Source organism: Radiomyces spectabilis (assembly GCF_025331425.1).
Source record: "Radiomyces spectabilis strain NRRL 2753 chromosome Unknown BYT42scaffold_6, whole genome shotgun sequence".
Lineage (NCBI taxonomy): Eukaryota > Fungi > Mucoromycota > Mucoromycetes > Mucorales > Radiomycetaceae > Radiomyces > Radiomyces spectabilis.
The window spans coordinates 452,061-468,497 of record NW_026251931.1 but is presented as its reverse complement, the minus strand read 5'-3'; the positions used below and the strand labels follow the sequence as shown (position 1 = coordinate 468,497).

Genomic DNA, 16,437 nt, shown 5'->3' with positions numbered 1-16,437 from the left:
GATTCAACCATATCACCTCATCCTGCTCCATCTTGCTTGACATCAATTTATGGTCCATTGTTGGTGCTGTCTACTATTATTCACATTATCATCACAACAACACCATCCACACAAAAAAAGAAAAATCCCTCCAAAAGAAAATCCCCCGCTCACACACGCACATTACTCCTTTAGCATCATGTATTGCATCCATCTTCCGTCGATGGAAATGCCAGTGCGCGTCATTTGGAGAACAAAGCATGGCGTACAGTAGGGCGCCTGGCACTGTCTCTTTTGCTTCTTCTTTTTTCCTTTTTTTTCTGCCAGCGCTGCAAAGAAATGAGATGAGCCGGTACGATGTCACAAATTAAGGAGAACATCCTCATCCACACACGATGCATCCTGCATGCATGCATGACACTGATCCACCACCATCGCCCAAAAAAAGCTCTTCTTGCCTTTTCCGTTTAAACGAATTATTCTGAATTATCCGGTTCATTTACACGCGCACGGCAAAGAAAAAAAAAATTAATAACTGCTGTTGTTGTTGTTATGGTTGCTGTCATACAATTGTCGTGGCCGACTTCCGGTTAACAAACCCCGCTCTTCTTCTGCATCAATGAGATCCTCCGATTCCGCTTCCACGTTATTTCTTGGTCGTCGGAAAACCGCAATCACAAATCCAAGAGCAAACACTCCCAAGAAAGCCCACTGAGCGTAGTAATACACCATACCAAAGAACGGCGTATTCACCGTAATCCGGTCAATCAATGTAGATGAAACCGTCGGTGTGCATATGTCTAAAGCGTGACATCCAACATTAGTTTTTCCATAAATTGCTTCGTTTCTCGTGTCTCGAGTAAGCTTTTTTTTTAAAGTTTCTCAATGTCTTCGTTACCTGTCGGTCCATCAATGTCACAAGGCAGAATTTGATCGGCATCACTACTGCAATCACGTCGGTCTCCTATCGTATGGTTACACTAAAAATAGAAAGGCAGGCTAAGCCCATCGTGCCCGTCTGTTCTTCTTTTTCATTCATAATTCCCATCAAAAAGAAAATCAAAGCTTACATAGACTTGACTTCCAAAATGTGCATAACCGGGTGCCACCGTTGTTGTGAGCGTGTAATTCAAAGCCAGCAGGCTGAGCATCAACAGAACGGTGGAGCACAGTAACCCCTGAGGTGCAGTGGATCCTTTACCAATTCGATACAGCGTCACCCACAGTACTCGCACGCCAATGCAGATAACTCCAGACATGGTTGCCAAAAAAAAGTACAAGATCAGCAGTACCATAAAGATGTAATCCAAGGGAAACACCTGCAGAAATTCAACCGTGAATACACGTGCTTTTGTCTCTGATATCACACTTTTTTTCTTTTACCTTGGACAAGTTGACGAAAATAAAATTGATGGGATTAAACAGTTTTGGATGACTGATGATGAAACCGCATTCACCACCGCAGATGGAATTGGACACCTTGTCCACACTATTTACATCGATGAGCCTTTGCTTTCAATATCACATCATAAAAAAAATTAATCAGATACTTGCATGGTTAAAAAGATTGAGATCACAACCACCCAGGTCAAACCCAGCAAAGCGAATCCCAAAAGAAACTAACGTTGCACAGATCAGTCATTTGAAAGGTTTCGATACCGGATCAAAGACGTCTTACCTCAAAGGGTCTTATAACCTTTAAAATCTGTCGCCAAATGCTGGCCTTGTCTTGGTTGATGCCGCGTAATCGTCGAGTCAATATTCTATGCAAGCAGTTTCAGTGACAAGGTCACAGTGGAGTCTGGTCATGTGCCAAAAAAAAAAAAACCACCTTTCTTCATCTTCCAACATTTCCAGTTCACGTTGTTCTTTGGCGGTGATGCGTCGATTGGGTCGTCCATATTTGGTTTGAAGAACATGTTGCTGATGCTGCACTGCGACAAGTCGATTTTCCACATCCTCGGACTCCGCTTCAAGGTGTCGTCGACCCTTGATCATATTCAAGGGCAAGATCGATAAACCAGGTGCCTAATAAAACAAGGGTCGATCAACCATATTGTTTCCAACTCTATCCCAACAGATAACCAAAAAATGAAAGGGGCCAGTCCCTTGGGGGGAGGGACTCGCTGTTGCATAACTAGAAAACAGAGGGAATGTGCCTACCGTATATCCAATGAACACGAGCATACCAAGAAGAATGAGGCAGGCGATCATGAATGCAATTGCCTTTTCTCCATCTGTCAAATCATCACATTGTATTTAGGCCCCACTTCACCGAAAAATAAACCAAGGACTGTCAATGCTTACTGCTTTCGATGAGTAGTTTTTTAAACCAATCAAGATCAAGATGTGGTGTTGTCTGTGACGGCTTCAAGAAGAGACCACACAAGAACAGCAACGTGGAAATGATGATAAAGAAGGATGTGTATTTCAATGCACCCGTAATCCTTTCTCGAAGAGGCTGCTCGTCGTCGTATTCTTCGAAATAGAAGTAGGCAAAAGGAATCAAGAGAAAGCTGAATAGAGCGATCAAGCCGTAAAAGACTGGATGGAATTTTCGTTAGTTTTGATTTTCTGTTGATACACTCGAGACTTTCAACGGCTTACTGTAATAGACAAGTTGAACGGTAAAGGTGATGGTTCGCATAATGTCGGGTGACGCCCATTCCTTTTTCAGTCCTGTATGACTGTCGACGGTCGAAGAAACAAGAAAGATGTCAATGGGCAGTAATGCTAGCGTACAAAAAACAAGTCCCAAAGCGATAATGGTGACCGCTGTAGCGAACCATTCGGATTCGTGTTTGTTCTGATAATGGCGGGTAAACCCAGCACTAAAGACGAATAGTCCCTGCGCAGAAAAAAAATGTTAAACGCCATTTCAACAAGGGTACGATGTATAGATAACGTGAGAAACGCCTCAAATGACTTACTGCTGCGACCACAGCATACGTTGCCCATGCTATGCCGACCACTGCAGGCATGGTGTTTGAATTGTGTCGAGTAGTCTGTTGGATGTGAAGGGTGTGTGTGCGTCGGAAGAGCGGTGTGAGAAAATATTACCGTCGGTTTAATGCGCTTGGTGCCGAAACCGGCCGCGGTGAGCCGCGGTGAGCGAAAAGAAAATTTAATCTGAGACGGCATTTTTTTTTTCTCGCCATCCTTTACTGGCAGATAACGCATCACAGATCTACTGAACGACACGGTAAGCGTACGATAAGCTAATAGAAGCAAACTGGGACGTAGCAGAGCAAAGCATTATCACCTTCTAGTCTTTGGCAGAGTGTTGAAATAAATGGTTGTGAGCAATCTATAGTATGATCTGATGCAACTATTACGTTTGGTCTTATAGCTAGCCATGGTTGCGTCTACCGTACAGGCTCAAGATTGAGATCATTTTCCTTTGATTATAATTCTGCAAAATGCATTGATATTCTAAAGCTGAGCTGCATGTGCCTTCGGAACGAAATCACTGTTATACTTAGTAAAGACTCTTTCAAGCCTGTCACAAGTGGGGTCAAAGAAAAAAAAAAACTTTATATCGCGGAATATATTGACAAAGATGGATTGTGTGAAAATCATCTTTTTTCTAGCTTGAATATTTGGATTCAAAGTAGTTGGTGGCGGCTTTGGCGGCCATTTTTTGCATCAAGCTCTGTTTTTCTTCCTTCACTTCGTTATCGTCATCGTCACTGCCACGCTCTTGGAACAGTTTCACCAGCTAGCAGCGGATAATAGTACAGTTAATATACTGATACATACCGGATACGCAAAAACCATTCACTTACCTCGGCCGCAGCCAAACCAGCCACCAGCTTCTTGGCAAGACCATATTTCACTTCCTCGCCACTTTCTTCCTTCTTCTTTTCCCACGCTCTCACTGCTTCGAATGCAGCAGCACCAGCCAACAGCTCGTAACTAAAGTCAATCGACGAGGTGAGAAAATGTCGAAAATTAAATCATGACATTGAAAGTGCCCAGCTTAATATACCTGACATGGGATTTCTTTTCCTTGTACACTTTCTTGTGAGCTTCTCCCAATTCTTGTTCATTCAAGACTTCTCGCTTTTTGTCACCCCAGCCAATCCAGCTGCCAAACCATGCTCGGAGACGCGCACTCTTACTGTCGTCTTCCTCGTCATCATCGTCGTCCACCTTGAGAGGATCACCAAGTTCCAGGTTCCAGCGCTGATTCATCGCTTCTTCAGCTTCCTCTTTGCGCTTGTACACCATCACACGAGCATTCACTTCGCTCTTGCCACCCTTGATGTCCACCACCGTATTAGGGTCGGCCAAAGTGTAAATAATTCCTGTTGGTGCTTCGTAACCAAAACGCTGATCATTGGCCTTGAATCCCCATCCCCCAAAGAAAAAAAAGTTAATAAATTTGTTACACAGAAGCTTGTCCAAGCGGAATCATGCTTCCGAGGCGTCAGCGCTCAGCAAAAAATTATCAAAATGGACCGCTTACCGCATCCTGTTCCTTCATCTGGTCCAAGTAAAGATGCTCCTCGCCTGTAAATATAGCTGTTCATCGGATGAGCGGCTGCATCCTTGTGTCATCGGTACGGATTTCCTCCGTTGCCTACTTACCAGTAAAGTTCGTGGCACGATTAACATCAAGAACAAGACCCGACAGCTTGTTTGTCAAGAAACCTACGAGAACACAACCAATATTAGCCTCTTGTACTCATTGTCCATGTGCTAAGAATATAAGTTGGCTCACCATTTTGATGGATCCACAGCTGGCTGTCTCTTTCAGGAGACTTTTCCAATTTGGTTTTCGTGACAATTCTGGATCCTGGCTATTTCCCATCGCACAAAAGCGACCGTCAGTGGCCTATACCACCGACACGATCTTTTTAAGCACTTACCGCGGCAGTGGCAGGATCTTCGATATCAAGGACCAAACCGTTGAGTCTGGAGATGATATAAAAATATCCAATGGGGAAAACGTTTTCGGTCACGGTCATTTCTCGGCTTGCGGAAAAAGAGGGTCAAGTGAAGGAAGATCCGAAATTGGACCCGGCCGATATGATTTTATATTGCCACGCAACGAGTTGCCTAAATGTCATGGAAACTTCGGTCTAATGTCGTGTCACAAACACCGAGTTAGCCTTCTTGTGCTACCCTTCTAACCCGCCGCAACTTTTACCTTTATTGGTGACACGTCCGATCACTGCTTCTTCCTGCTGCATTTCATCCTGCCAAAATGCATTCGACACACTTTTTGCATGAATCGAATCATATGCATGCATAACATTTTTATGAAAGGAAACGTAGATATGACCTTTTTTTTAGACGGGCTATACATCAAGTCAACAGTGTACGGTATTAGTCACTTGTTGTAATCAAATGGTCAAGAGTAAAGGGAAAAAGCAGCGGAAAAAGTAGACGGAAAACTATAAACCGTGCTGCAGAAATCGGTCAAGTAGTTTGGTGAACGCTCTATAATGTCTTTAAAAGGACCGATGCGACATCAGTTGATTGTTTTTTATGCGACAATAATGAAAAGCCATGTGCAATGAACTCTTTATGGAATCAATCTACAAGCTGGGACAGGAAATCATGAATTTATGGTTTTCTCACCCTTCCAAAGGTATTTTGCTCCTTTTATGTTACATGGACGGCGGATCTATGAAGCTGGATCAAGTGTACGTCTCAAAGATTTGCACCATCTAGTTTTTGTTAAAGTAAGCCACGACACATTTTAATCAAAAGCACAAATGGCAGCATTTTTATCGATCACACACAGCCCAACCTGTTATCGTGGAGGGAAGCGGAGAAGGAGAACACAATTTTCAAGAGGAGAAACACTGGTCCTGCAGGTCAAATCGGTTTACGCGAAAATATAGCACATCGTAAATGGGGGAAATCAAGCTACAGGTGCTGTTTTGCCTTCATGCGTGTTTCAACCGTTTGCAATCCGTAAGAACACTTTCAACGCAGGCAAGAATATCTTGCGGACACGCCCACATTCGTTCGTATCGGCCTTGGTCATTGCGCTCTTCGCGTTCTGTCACCATTGCAACATGGCGCGCTGAAACTAACACTCTAGTTTCCTGGAGTAATACATGATCATTTATTGTCACAGTAATATTGAAGACATGGTTTCAAAAACTAAATTGATACACAGGGACAGGGCAAGGTAGGGAAACATCCTAGCATACAACAAGATCAAAAAAAGTGCGTAAAGCCTGAAGCATGTCGCATCAGCGTTCGAACATAAGCTTTATTGAAAGTTATAGAGTGACTGTAGTGCACATGGGTTGCTCATGGCAGCATGAGTGACATGGCGCAGCTCCTCTTTGCATTCCTTACGAAGAGTGAGGCGCTGAATTCCGCGAGTTTTGTTGCGGGAATCGAGCCAATGAGGTGCATTCGCGGTCATAAAACAGGGTCACAAATCGAAGGTCCGCAAAAGATATAAAAAGAAGGCGTTTCTTCTCATCTCTTTTTTTCTTTTGTGCGCCAGTTCGGAATCAGGGGCTGCTAGGCTGGTGGTTACTGGTAATGATGAACGCTCCGGTTTTTGGTAAAGCATTCGGGGTATGGCGAAAAATCCGAAAACCATCTTCTAATGATAGGATTGGCCATCCTCTGAAGAAGATTGTTTTCGTTCCCGTCGGCTCTTCCCTTTGGGCGCCTGACTAGTCATCAGCGCGGTCATTGTGGAAGGTATGTCGGTGGGTTTGCTTTTTAATCGCAACAAAGGTAAATGAAAAATAAAAAAGGCTTTTTGCCTTTATTATTCTTTTTCTCAGCCCTTTGTGGGTTGAATAATAAAATAAAAAGTGGGCTTAATATCCTGTGGACGAACTACACCACTTCATTTAAAAAGAAAAACCCTTTGCTTAGAAGAGATACAACAGGATAGACTTCTTTTTTTTATATTTATTTGTACCATGATTTCTCTGTTCAATAAAGACGTCCAATTAACTCTCGTCCAAAAGTCCTCCTCTTTATTCATGTGTTTTGCCTGCCGCAGCTCATTTCAGCTATGCCACACACATCCACTTTGGTCAGTTAACGCAAGTTGGGCTATTATTTATTCGCTCCATTGAGGGAGGCCGCTCTTGGTGTCAAAAGGTAGACCCGGAAACGCGACAAGTAATGAGAAAGTGTGTTGGCGGAATCAGATCAACAGAACCTGCTTTAGGTGCTTACTTTTTTAAAGGCGTGTTTAGCTAAACCAGGATTGCGTAAAATAAAATGAATTAGGAAGAAGAGACTTCAAGCCGAGGAAGGGACAGTTCGCCAAGTTTTACACAAGGCGGTGGTACTTGTCAGCATGAAGACCAAATGCGACAACTCACGTTGTCATTCGTGATGATAAGGCTAGAATGATCAGCATTGGGATTTAACACGACCAACACGGTGACAAACCATGGCCGTAGCGTGGTTTACTCCGTTTGAGGCTGATATTTTCAAGATGCCCTTACTGCATAGGATTCGTTCTAATTAAAAGTGCGGTTGCAGCATTTCAATAGACTCGAACAGAATAGAATAACTCAGTTTCAAGTGGAGATGATTGATCATTCCTTTCTAAATCAATCGAATTATGCGGCGATGCTGCTGTTACTGCGTTGGCATGCCTCGTCGAGTCATCATCAGCCTCACGTCCACAGCGCATCTTTTGCCACAGACAGGGGAAATCCTTTTGTAAACGCGGTCGAGCTTCCTCGGTGTTTATAATCAAAACCACCAGGTCGCTGCACAGTGTGTTAGCTGCTGGACACAAATTTCGCGCTCAAATTTTTACAAACATCAACATGGTTTATTTTCGAGGACATTGACATGAGTCATAGCATGACATTAGCATACAACAGGTTAAATTACAAATAAATAATAAATATTGTTTTACAATAGTCTATCTTGGCTTCCTATAGGAGGAGCACCGTGGGATCTGGGGTGAAGGATGGGTCGGGTATGTAATCATTTTCTATTCTTCATCGTCCTCCTCTTCTTCCAAACCGGCTTCTTCATCCTCAATTTCACCAGCGTCAATGCTTCGCTCAATCAGTGGTTTGATCAAGCGGTTAAAGTAAGGATGCTCTCCTTGAGGGTTGGATCGTTGCACCTGTTCAAAGTAGTGCACGTACACATTACCGTCAGCACGACCAAGGGGACTGTTGATCATATAATCGGTCAAGTTAAAGGAGTCAACCAAGGGAATCGCTTGGTCACGCACAGATTTACAGAGCTGATTGGTAACGCTGCGAATATACTCCACTTGGGCGGGGGTGAAGTACTCGTATTGAAGGAAAGCTCCCGCATTTTCCTCAACGGTGTAAAGACCATACAGCATGCATACATCCATCAATACACGCTTGACGTCACCCGTCACCTTGGCGACGCCATCCGCGAATCGGTTGAACAAGTAACCATACGAGTGCAATTTGGCAGCGTAAAGGCGGGATTGAGCTAGCAAATTATACATAAAATTTTTAAGTAAAAAAAGGCATTGGCGATTTCGTCACATAGACTTACAGCATTCTTCATAAGCGTCGTCGATATCGAGTCCGCGTTTACGACAAGCATCAAACTCCATCGCCGCATTTTTTACCACATTGGCACATACAACTTGCCAGCCTTCAATGATGACCTCAGGCGTCACAATATCTTCCATACGTTGCACAGTGCATTTCTTGCCAATAAGAGAATCCAGCTTATTCAAGTAACCCACACCAGGGGACAAGGTCTTGCCCTTCATTGCTTCGTTGAAACTGCTGATCAGGTAACGACCGGCTTGCAAAGTGAGGATCGTATTGTCGCCTTCCCAAGTGCACTGGACCGCAAAGTCTTGATACATGCCGGCCAAACCGGTGTAGGCAGAGTAACCGTGACCGCCGCATGCTTGTCTGCACTGTTCAATGGTATTGAGACAGTTCCACGTACAAAAAGCCTTTAAACCGGCGCTCGTGGAATGGGTTTCCTTGAGCATTTCCAGGACTTGTTCCAAGTCTTTGTCGCCGGACTTGGCGTTCTCCAAGCGGTTCATCATGTTGTTGTACATGGCCGTCATTTCCGCTCCGGTGAACAACATGGCAAATGTTTGTGCCAATAAGGGCATTAAACGGCGTTGATGGATGGGATAGTCGAGCAACTTGGTTTCGATGCCACCGGACTTGGAGCTGGCAAATTGACGACGAACGGCAGCATAGCGAATAGCAATAGATAACGCTTTCTTGGACACATTACCACTGTCAACGACCATGGCCACACGACCTTGAAGAAGGGCTCCATATGTCAACTGCTGCAATTTGGGTTCTTTCACCGCACCCGAGCGCGACACCTTGGTATGCTTTTGAAGCATATAACCTCGAGGAATACGAACGTTGGTAAATTGAATGTAACCGTTATCAATACCATCGCGGCCCATCTTTTTGCCAATATCGCCGATGTTGATACCGGGTAGGGTAAGATAAGTCTTGGGGTCTCGCAATGGAACAACGAAACATTTGGTACCATAACGTTTGCCCTTCACGATCAACTGAGCAAACACCGCCGCATGCGTGGCGCTGTGTGCGGCACCACCAATCCACCACTAAGAGAAGATTCATCGGTAAGTGTCCTTGGTTGCTGTTGATTAGAAGAAATGGGATCCAGACGTACCTTGGTAGCGGTCAATGTCGGAGTATGGATAATAAATTGATCCGATGCTTCATCAAAAGTAGCCGTGGTTTCCAAACCAGGAACGTTGGACCCATGACCCAGTTCAGTCATGGCAAAACAGCCAATCATTCCATTGAGGGATAATGCGCCCTTTTCAAACCAATAGCCGAGTTGTCCAGGTGTAGCGTTGCTCTGCAATGCACCGACAAATAAACCATCTGATAAAAAAAAAAGAGAAAGAGAATGAGTTCAAGTTCCGCGTGGAAATATAGACCGCCCATGGCAGGAGATCCACCTACAGTGTACACCAAAACGGGTCCAAAAGCCGGGATCGATCATGCTCACCACTTCCATGCGCTTTCTAAAAGTGTCAACCGATTCATTTTGAAGATGATGTAATAAACTGCGGAACTAAGTGATTACACATTGCCGTGGGGTTAGATTGAGTGGTTGGATATATCCGATCCAGCTATTCCATTTACCTTTTCCATGGTGCGTTCACGCAATTCACTTTTACTGATATCGTGAATATCATCCATCTTGAATAATGGATCGCGCTCCAGTTCCAGCATCATACGTTCTTTCAACTACATTGCATGGTTCAATTTTCCTGATTTTTTGATGGGTTGATAGTACTTTTTTGGTATTCTTTACCTCTGTTTGCTTTTGACCTCCATCCAGCAGATAGGTCAAATCACGAATGTTAAAAGAAGCTTTGGCCCGTTCTTCCCTCATGCTTTCAACCGGACTAATGACAACACAACATGCTAAATGGTCTTGCCATGACAGTCAGATTCCCAATGCAACACTTACTCGACCAGCTTGGCATGAACTTGCTCGGGTGTCAACTGCTGCTTGACCGCATTTATTCTTTGCTGTGGTGAGGACATGGTATCTTGAAGTTTTGCAAACAATAAAAAAAAGCAACTTTTTGTTCCGGACAAATGATCGAAGCACTACTTATACGGTTGTGGAGAGAAATCGTCGAATTGCCAAATGCGGAATGTACACAGAGCTTTCCCAACTAGGAAAGTTACAGCCAATCAAACCGATGTCGCTGATCAATTAAAAATTGAGAGACCCAAACTTAAAAAAAGTTGTATTATCGAAAAAATAGCCTATGACAGCGCAAAGCACTATATTCTCCTTTAATGGTCGTCTTGGAAAGGATATTGCTTTAACAGTATTCAGCTTGATGGCATTGCAGTAGCGAAGCTTTCATTGCAAGGTCAGAGCACGCAGAACCCTCTTGGCCATAAAAAAACTGAGTTTCAGCTTGCCTCCCGTGATGATCAAAGCTGCTTGTAGCGCCTTTTGAATATCGGAGGAGCTTCTTCATAAGGTGCTTTCTTGACTTGGGCCTTATTGTTGGGAATGGACCTCTTCCTAAATTAAGATTACTTCTACTTTTCATCTGTTGTCTTCATCGAATTCTTGGGCTTTTACTGACTAGCGCAATCCATACCGCGATTGGGTATCGACTGACCTCAGTAAAGGATCATGATTTTCAGGTTCAATTGAAATTGAAAGAATAAGCTGACAGATAGACATATGATGAAATACCCTCTCACATGATACTATGACGCGGTTTATTGACACGTGAAAATTGTGCAACATCTCTGACTTGTCTTTTTTTTTTCTGTGAAATTACGGTGCTTTCAACAAGTAATGTCACACCAATCAAAATCAATATCACTGGTTATACAGTAAATTTGAATGAACATCTATGTCGCTCACACTTGTCAATAATGCGAAGAAACTGGATTTACTCAAAGGCAGACCTTTCGCCGACACTAACGAAAAGAGGGTTGTAACTTGGTGAATGCCTCCAATGGAAACTTGAATTTCCCCAAGAACAAAAGAATTAGCCAACCGTGTCATGTATGGTTGCCCTTGCTGCGAAACAAGTACACCAAAATTTACACCAAAACTTACACCAAAAATCTCCAAAATTACTCTGGAGAAACTACTCCAAAGCGACTGTGCTGTTATTTGAGAAATGGAGAAAGTTGATGGTTCGAAAGGAACTTGATGTTTATTGATCTCTCATATGCTGCATTTTCAACTACAAATTCATCCTACTTCCGGTATACAATCTGATACCTTTGGACGAACAATGGGACCGTCTCTTTGGAATTAGCTGTAATGGTTAGCAACAGCAATGATTTTCCCGCATCATGGCTGAAAAAGGGTATGCTTGGGACCAAACAACGGCTCAGTTAGAACGTGGATTTGACAATCAGTTCTACATCTGGTGCAAGAAAGATGAGCACCAACGCCTGGCCCAGAAGCCTCATTTTGATATATGACAGAATTTATAGAACAAAAGAGACAATTAGAAGCCTCTGAGACTGTTCGATATCTTTATTTCGATTAATGGTGGTCTGCCTATTTAAGGTTCATCTTCACTGATTAGGATTTGAGTGTGATACCAACTCGGTATATTTGAACTGCGAACGCTCTGAGGATAGGACGAAGAGGTTGCCAGAGCCCTGGATCGCTTCCATTTTGGCGAGTGACTGTCAACGACTGGATTGCTGCGTTGGATCGGTATTGACCATGGCAAGTTCAGGCTATGCCAAAGCTTGAAGCGAGAGCGGCGGCCATTTCCTTGACCTGCATAATCAACCGGAAGAGCATCGGGAATGTGCCAAAACCTTCCTGTCAAGTTGCAAATCATCTGTGCATGGCCAAGCTAAGTGACTCTGTAGCATTGCTCGCCAAGGTGATGCATAACAATAGGTCTGAGTTGAGCGGTTTACGTCAAAAAAATTAGTCCTCCTTCCACGACTTTTTTTTTTCTTTTCCTTACCGATGACCAAGATCCCAAGATATAGAGATTTGAAACAAGCTCAGTAATGTTATCGGCATCTTCTTCATTTCAAAAAGAGCTTCACATAGTCAGACACTGGAGCCCGACATGACTTGTCCGGAAATTTGACTTCGCGAGCAGCAATATCGAGTCGTTCCTTCTTGATGCAGGATGGTTGAGCTTGTATTCAGGAAACTTGGCAATAGCATACGTAAAACATGATTGAATAAGAACGATAGTGTACAGTATGATGCACCACGGCTGTGATTTTTCCTAATCCCGTTAATCAAAGGATAAGCCTCCACGTTGGACGCGTACTTGCTGCACGATCAATGGCAATCTCGCACTGCTCCTCGCCCCTACCAAAAGCATCGATTCTATTCCTTAAATTGACGCAGCACCAAGTATTAGATAGACGACGGTAGACAATGGGATTAAAAGCGGGAAATATCCGCCAACTTTTCACCGACTTCCTTATTTTAGTTTGAGTGATTCAATGTCGGACTTCCCCACTGCTCGTCTTCATGCCTTCTCCCAAGCGGCGAAAACTTCAGCATAAACCTGCAGCTGCAAAACCTACGGCTGCAACAGAATCCTCCTCTTTTCTTTTATCTCCCGATGCTCCAATTATCATCTCAAGGTAACCGAATTCTTCGGTATCTAATTACCTTGTTACTGAATGGCGACAACAAAAAAAAAAAAACAGTTACCTTCGTGTGGTGTTCCATGCTCTCGCATTGTTCATTATCACTGTATTCCTTTGTTACACGGTCACCGCTTCCAAAGCGCAAATCGAAGAACGCATAACCCAAGAAATCGCAGGTAGGATCATCGTTTGCCGAAAAACCGGGATTGGGTAAATAAGACTATCCCTTTTTTCCAGCTATGCAGGTTGAAATTTTGGAATGTAAACGCAAATACATCGAGTACGAATGCGCTTCATCTCATCGACTGGATCTATTTCGCGAGCATTGTATTCAGTGGGATAAATATCCTTTTTTTGTTCCTGGCCCTTAAAACTTCGTTATAGTATAAGCTCATATGATTCCTTGACTACCAAAGCACGTGTAGAAATCGGGTTCCCAGTCTCATTATGAGGTACAGTGCCTGGTATGGGTGCACTTGATGATAAGGATTGACGTTGGCATTCTATTCAAAGGAGCAAAATAGCGACCCAAGTGTACGGCGAAATAGTAAACGGTCTCATCGACCCGTTGACTCCTAAAGCTATGGTAACATATTGCTTCACATCGTGATTGGACTACCAATATTAGCTTTTCTGAACCATCCGAATTTTTAGACCGTCATCATTCTTATCGTCTTTGGTTCATTACTCCTTTCTGTGTTTGCCCTTTGATCTGATCATACCATCATCGCGCTTTGGAAATGATAAAAAAAAGAATGCAACATGTTTATATTTTATCAAAGCACAAGAGAACAGTAGAAGCAACGAAGAAAATAATAAGAAAAATGGAAGAATAGACAGTAAGAAAAACAACAAATAACCAAAGAAATAGGTGGCGGGGATGTGAAAAAAAAGAGATAAAAAAAAGTGGAGTTTTTTAGGTTTCTTTAGAACTTGAATTCCTTCTTCTTGGCTTCCTTCTTACTTTCCTGCGACTTCAACTTCTTGGCCTGCCTGCTGGCATGCTCAGCGTACATATCCGATAAATCTTCATTGCCCACTCCCGACGGCAGCTTGGATTTCACTTGCGCTTCGTATTTAGCACGCAATGTCGATTCATCCAAACCACTTTCCAGTTCGCTAGGGTCAATGGCCACATCCACGTTATCGCCCAACTTGCGTTTCGAAGTACGAACACTCGTAGGAGCCGCCATTGGCTTCTCAACCGTGGATAAATCATAACCGTGCTGCGATCCCATGAAACCGGTAATGCGTTTCTCCACTTCTGGGATGACTTGATACAATTGCTTGGGGCCTTCATCTTCTGCTGGCTTTCGAGCTTCCTTACGCAACTCAATGAAATCAGGCGTTTCCAAACCAGACGCCACCGACAACATGCCCGAAGGTGTAACCAAGCCTTCTTTCAAACTTTCATCGGTCGCCGCCGCTTCAGCTTCGTCTTGTGCCTCTTCTTCTTCTTCTTCTTCTTCTTCCTCCTCCTCCTCCTCTTCTTCTTCGAATTCTATATCAATGAAGCAATGTGATCGTTAAGTATGAAGCTTCCTTGTCCGAGTAATCCATTTTATAAATTACCTTCATCCGATTCAAGTTCACCCCACAGTTTTCGATCGATAGGTTCAATGATCTGTTGCAGCACAAAAAAATCACCCTATGAGCAAACATGCACGACGAAAAAACATAATGACATGTCTTACCTCTGGCGGCACAGCTTCTTGTTGCGTCACGCCAAACACATCACCATAAAGTGGTCGATTATACTACAGCAAGCACAACAAAGTCTGATCAGTCTCAAGCCATCAAAGCACCCCTGTTTCATTCTATCGGATCACGTACCTCATCTACCGGAGGTCTACCCCAACCGCCCGGATGATAACCCCATTGGGCACCTTCAGGAATGGGCGCATTCAGACCGGGAATCTTCAGATTAGGATAACTTGGTGGAGGGCCATATCGTTGCATATTGATCAGCCATGGAGGAGGAGCCAATGGAGGCATATTTAACGCTGTCTTCAAATCGTCCGATAAATGGCCAGGCTTCTTTTCCTTCAATTTGGTTTCAAACTCCTTTCCCTCATAATATCTATTCAAGTATTATTACCGTCAGTGAAAACCCACGGTGATTTCACTCCACCCACAATGCAACTTACAATTCGCCATGGATGGTCAACTTGGGTTTCGACTGGAATCGGAAAAAAGCATCGTGTAATTTTTGATAATCGATGTCGAGTTTGCCCATCTTGGGGGCCACTCGTTCCCGCATTTTGCTTTTCAGTTTAGCGGCATCCTCTTTTTCTTTTACCGCATCACGCATCTCCATAATACCAGTATCCTTGATGAAATCTAGATAACATCGCATTACGACGTTAGTACAGGAACACATACCTCTCATTTATCGCACTCTGTAACCTTACCTGGTAGCTCCCACGGTGGCTTCTCGATACCTCTCTTTCCCTGAAGATACTTTCGTTTCTGACTCCAGTGAGCAGGGACGGGTACTGTGTTACGGTATGATTTCAGGTGCACTAGCAATCGAGGATCCATGGCAGTGACATCCCACCACTTTTCAAAGAAACCAAAAAACATCAGCCATCAGAGAACACGCTTTTCAAATACAGCTCAATCCAACCTCGACAGCCTCAGGTCTCTTGACCAATTGCTTCAACTCTGCTACGCTTAATCGTTGAAGTTTCTTTTGCTTCTTCTTGGAAAGAGGAGCATCCGAATCTTTCTCCTCGTCATTATCATTCTCTGAATCCTCTTCAGCCTTGGTCTGTTCTTCGGCAGGCTCCGCCATTTCCACATCTTCCTCCTATCCACGTGCCAAAAAAAAAAGGTCAATGCATGTCATTACCATTCAAACGAATCTATACCTACTTCTCCTGTGGCTTTGCCTTCTTGGAAGTGTTTGAAAACGTCCGAGAACTGTTGCAACATGGCTTCGTCGACATTAGCCATGCCGTCAAAATTCTTTAAACTGTCTGCATCAATGGGTTGCACAACGTATTCGATTTCAACGTCATCGAGCGCATCGTCCGCATCTTTTGCTGATCCAACCAATTGCTGTGTGCATTGGAATAAAAGGTGAGTATGGATCGTTCTCAAAAGAGTGTAATCCGACGTGCTTACCTCTTTTCGTTTGGCCTCTTCTTCCATTCGTTGTTTCTTGCTCTTCTTCTTATTTCGCTTTCTCTGCTTGAATGCCTTCTTTTTCGCTTCATCATTGGATATCGCATTGTCATTGGCCGTCGACGTTTTATCGATCTCGGCCATGGCCTTGTTTGCACTCGCAACTTCGGCTGCCATGGTACTCGTCAAAACTAAAAAGGAACCCAGTGGTCGGTCACTCTTCAAAAAAAGTGCAATTGGGCCCACCCAAAGTTGACGCAGC

At 43.7% G+C, this 16,437-nt stretch overlaps 5 protein-coding genes across 5 annotated transcripts; 1 reads left to right on the top strand and 4 right to left on the bottom strand.

Annotated features, from left to right (window-relative positions):
- Nucleotides 1-31: 31 nt before the first annotated feature.
- Nucleotides 32-3,088, bottom strand: BYT42DRAFT_568014 (LMBR1-like membrane protein-domain-containing protein). The gene is made up of 11 exons (XM_051568132.1): nucleotides 2,910-3,088; nucleotides 2,587-2,827; nucleotides 2,287-2,523; nucleotides 2,143-2,216; nucleotides 1,811-2,007; nucleotides 1,658-1,742; nucleotides 1,534-1,598; nucleotides 1,363-1,468; nucleotides 1,050-1,298; nucleotides 878-959; nucleotides 32-779 (listed from the first exon to the last, which is right to left on the bottom strand). The coding sequence occupies exons 1-11, from the start codon at nucleotides 2,958-2,960 to the stop codon at nucleotides 508-510; spliced, it is 1,659 nt and encodes a 552-aa protein (XP_051423560.1). The 5' UTR covers nucleotides 2,961-3,088; the 3' UTR covers nucleotides 32-507.
- Nucleotides 3,089-3,472: 384 nt separating this feature from the next.
- On the bottom strand, nucleotides 3,473-4,972 carry BYT42DRAFT_568010 (uncharacterized protein). The gene is made up of 7 exons (XM_051568131.1): nucleotides 4,851-4,972; nucleotides 4,703-4,781; nucleotides 4,570-4,632; nucleotides 4,448-4,503; nucleotides 3,968-4,323; nucleotides 3,765-3,894; nucleotides 3,473-3,697 (listed from the first exon to the last, which is right to left on the bottom strand). The coding sequence occupies exons 1-7, from the start codon at nucleotides 4,947-4,949 to the stop codon at nucleotides 3,566-3,568; spliced, it is 915 nt and encodes a 304-aa protein (XP_051423559.1). The 5' UTR covers nucleotides 4,950-4,972; the 3' UTR covers nucleotides 3,473-3,565.
- A 2,771-nt stretch (nucleotides 4,973-7,743) lies between these two features.
- Nucleotides 7,744-10,533, bottom strand: BYT42DRAFT_567998 (acyl-CoA dehydrogenase/oxidase C-terminal). The gene is made up of 7 exons (XM_051568130.1): nucleotides 10,405-10,533; nucleotides 10,246-10,339; nucleotides 10,074-10,178; nucleotides 9,891-10,002; nucleotides 9,592-9,809; nucleotides 8,467-9,523; nucleotides 7,744-8,400 (listed from the first exon to the last, which is right to left on the bottom strand). Exons 1-7 carry the CDS (start codon nucleotides 10,479-10,481, stop codon nucleotides 7,919-7,921), a joined length of 2,145 nt encoding a protein of 714 aa, XP_051423558.1. The 5' UTR covers nucleotides 10,482-10,533; the 3' UTR covers nucleotides 7,744-7,918.
- Nucleotides 10,534-12,927: 2,394 nt separating this feature from the next.
- Nucleotides 12,928-13,420, top strand: BYT42DRAFT_613535 (uncharacterized protein; the record flags this gene model as incomplete). Its single annotated transcript, XM_051571745.1, has 3 exons — nucleotides 12,928-13,043; nucleotides 13,110-13,225; nucleotides 13,287-13,420. 3 exons carry the CDS (start codon nucleotides 12,928-12,930, stop codon nucleotides 13,418-13,420), a joined length of 366 nt encoding a protein of 121 aa, XP_051423557.1.
- A 555-nt stretch (nucleotides 13,421-13,975) lies between these two features.
- Nucleotides 13,976-16,319, bottom strand: BYT42DRAFT_495539 (uncharacterized protein; the record flags this gene model as incomplete). Its single annotated transcript, XM_051564366.1, has 9 exons — nucleotides 13,976-14,550; nucleotides 14,622-14,673; nucleotides 14,744-14,806; nucleotides 14,883-15,129; nucleotides 15,197-15,389; nucleotides 15,461-15,608; nucleotides 15,676-15,858; nucleotides 15,924-16,109; nucleotides 16,176-16,319. The coding sequence occupies 9 exons, from the start codon at nucleotides 16,317-16,319 to the stop codon at nucleotides 13,976-13,978; spliced, it is 1,791 nt and encodes a 596-aa protein (XP_051423556.1).
- Nucleotides 16,320-16,437: the final 118 nt, after the last annotated feature.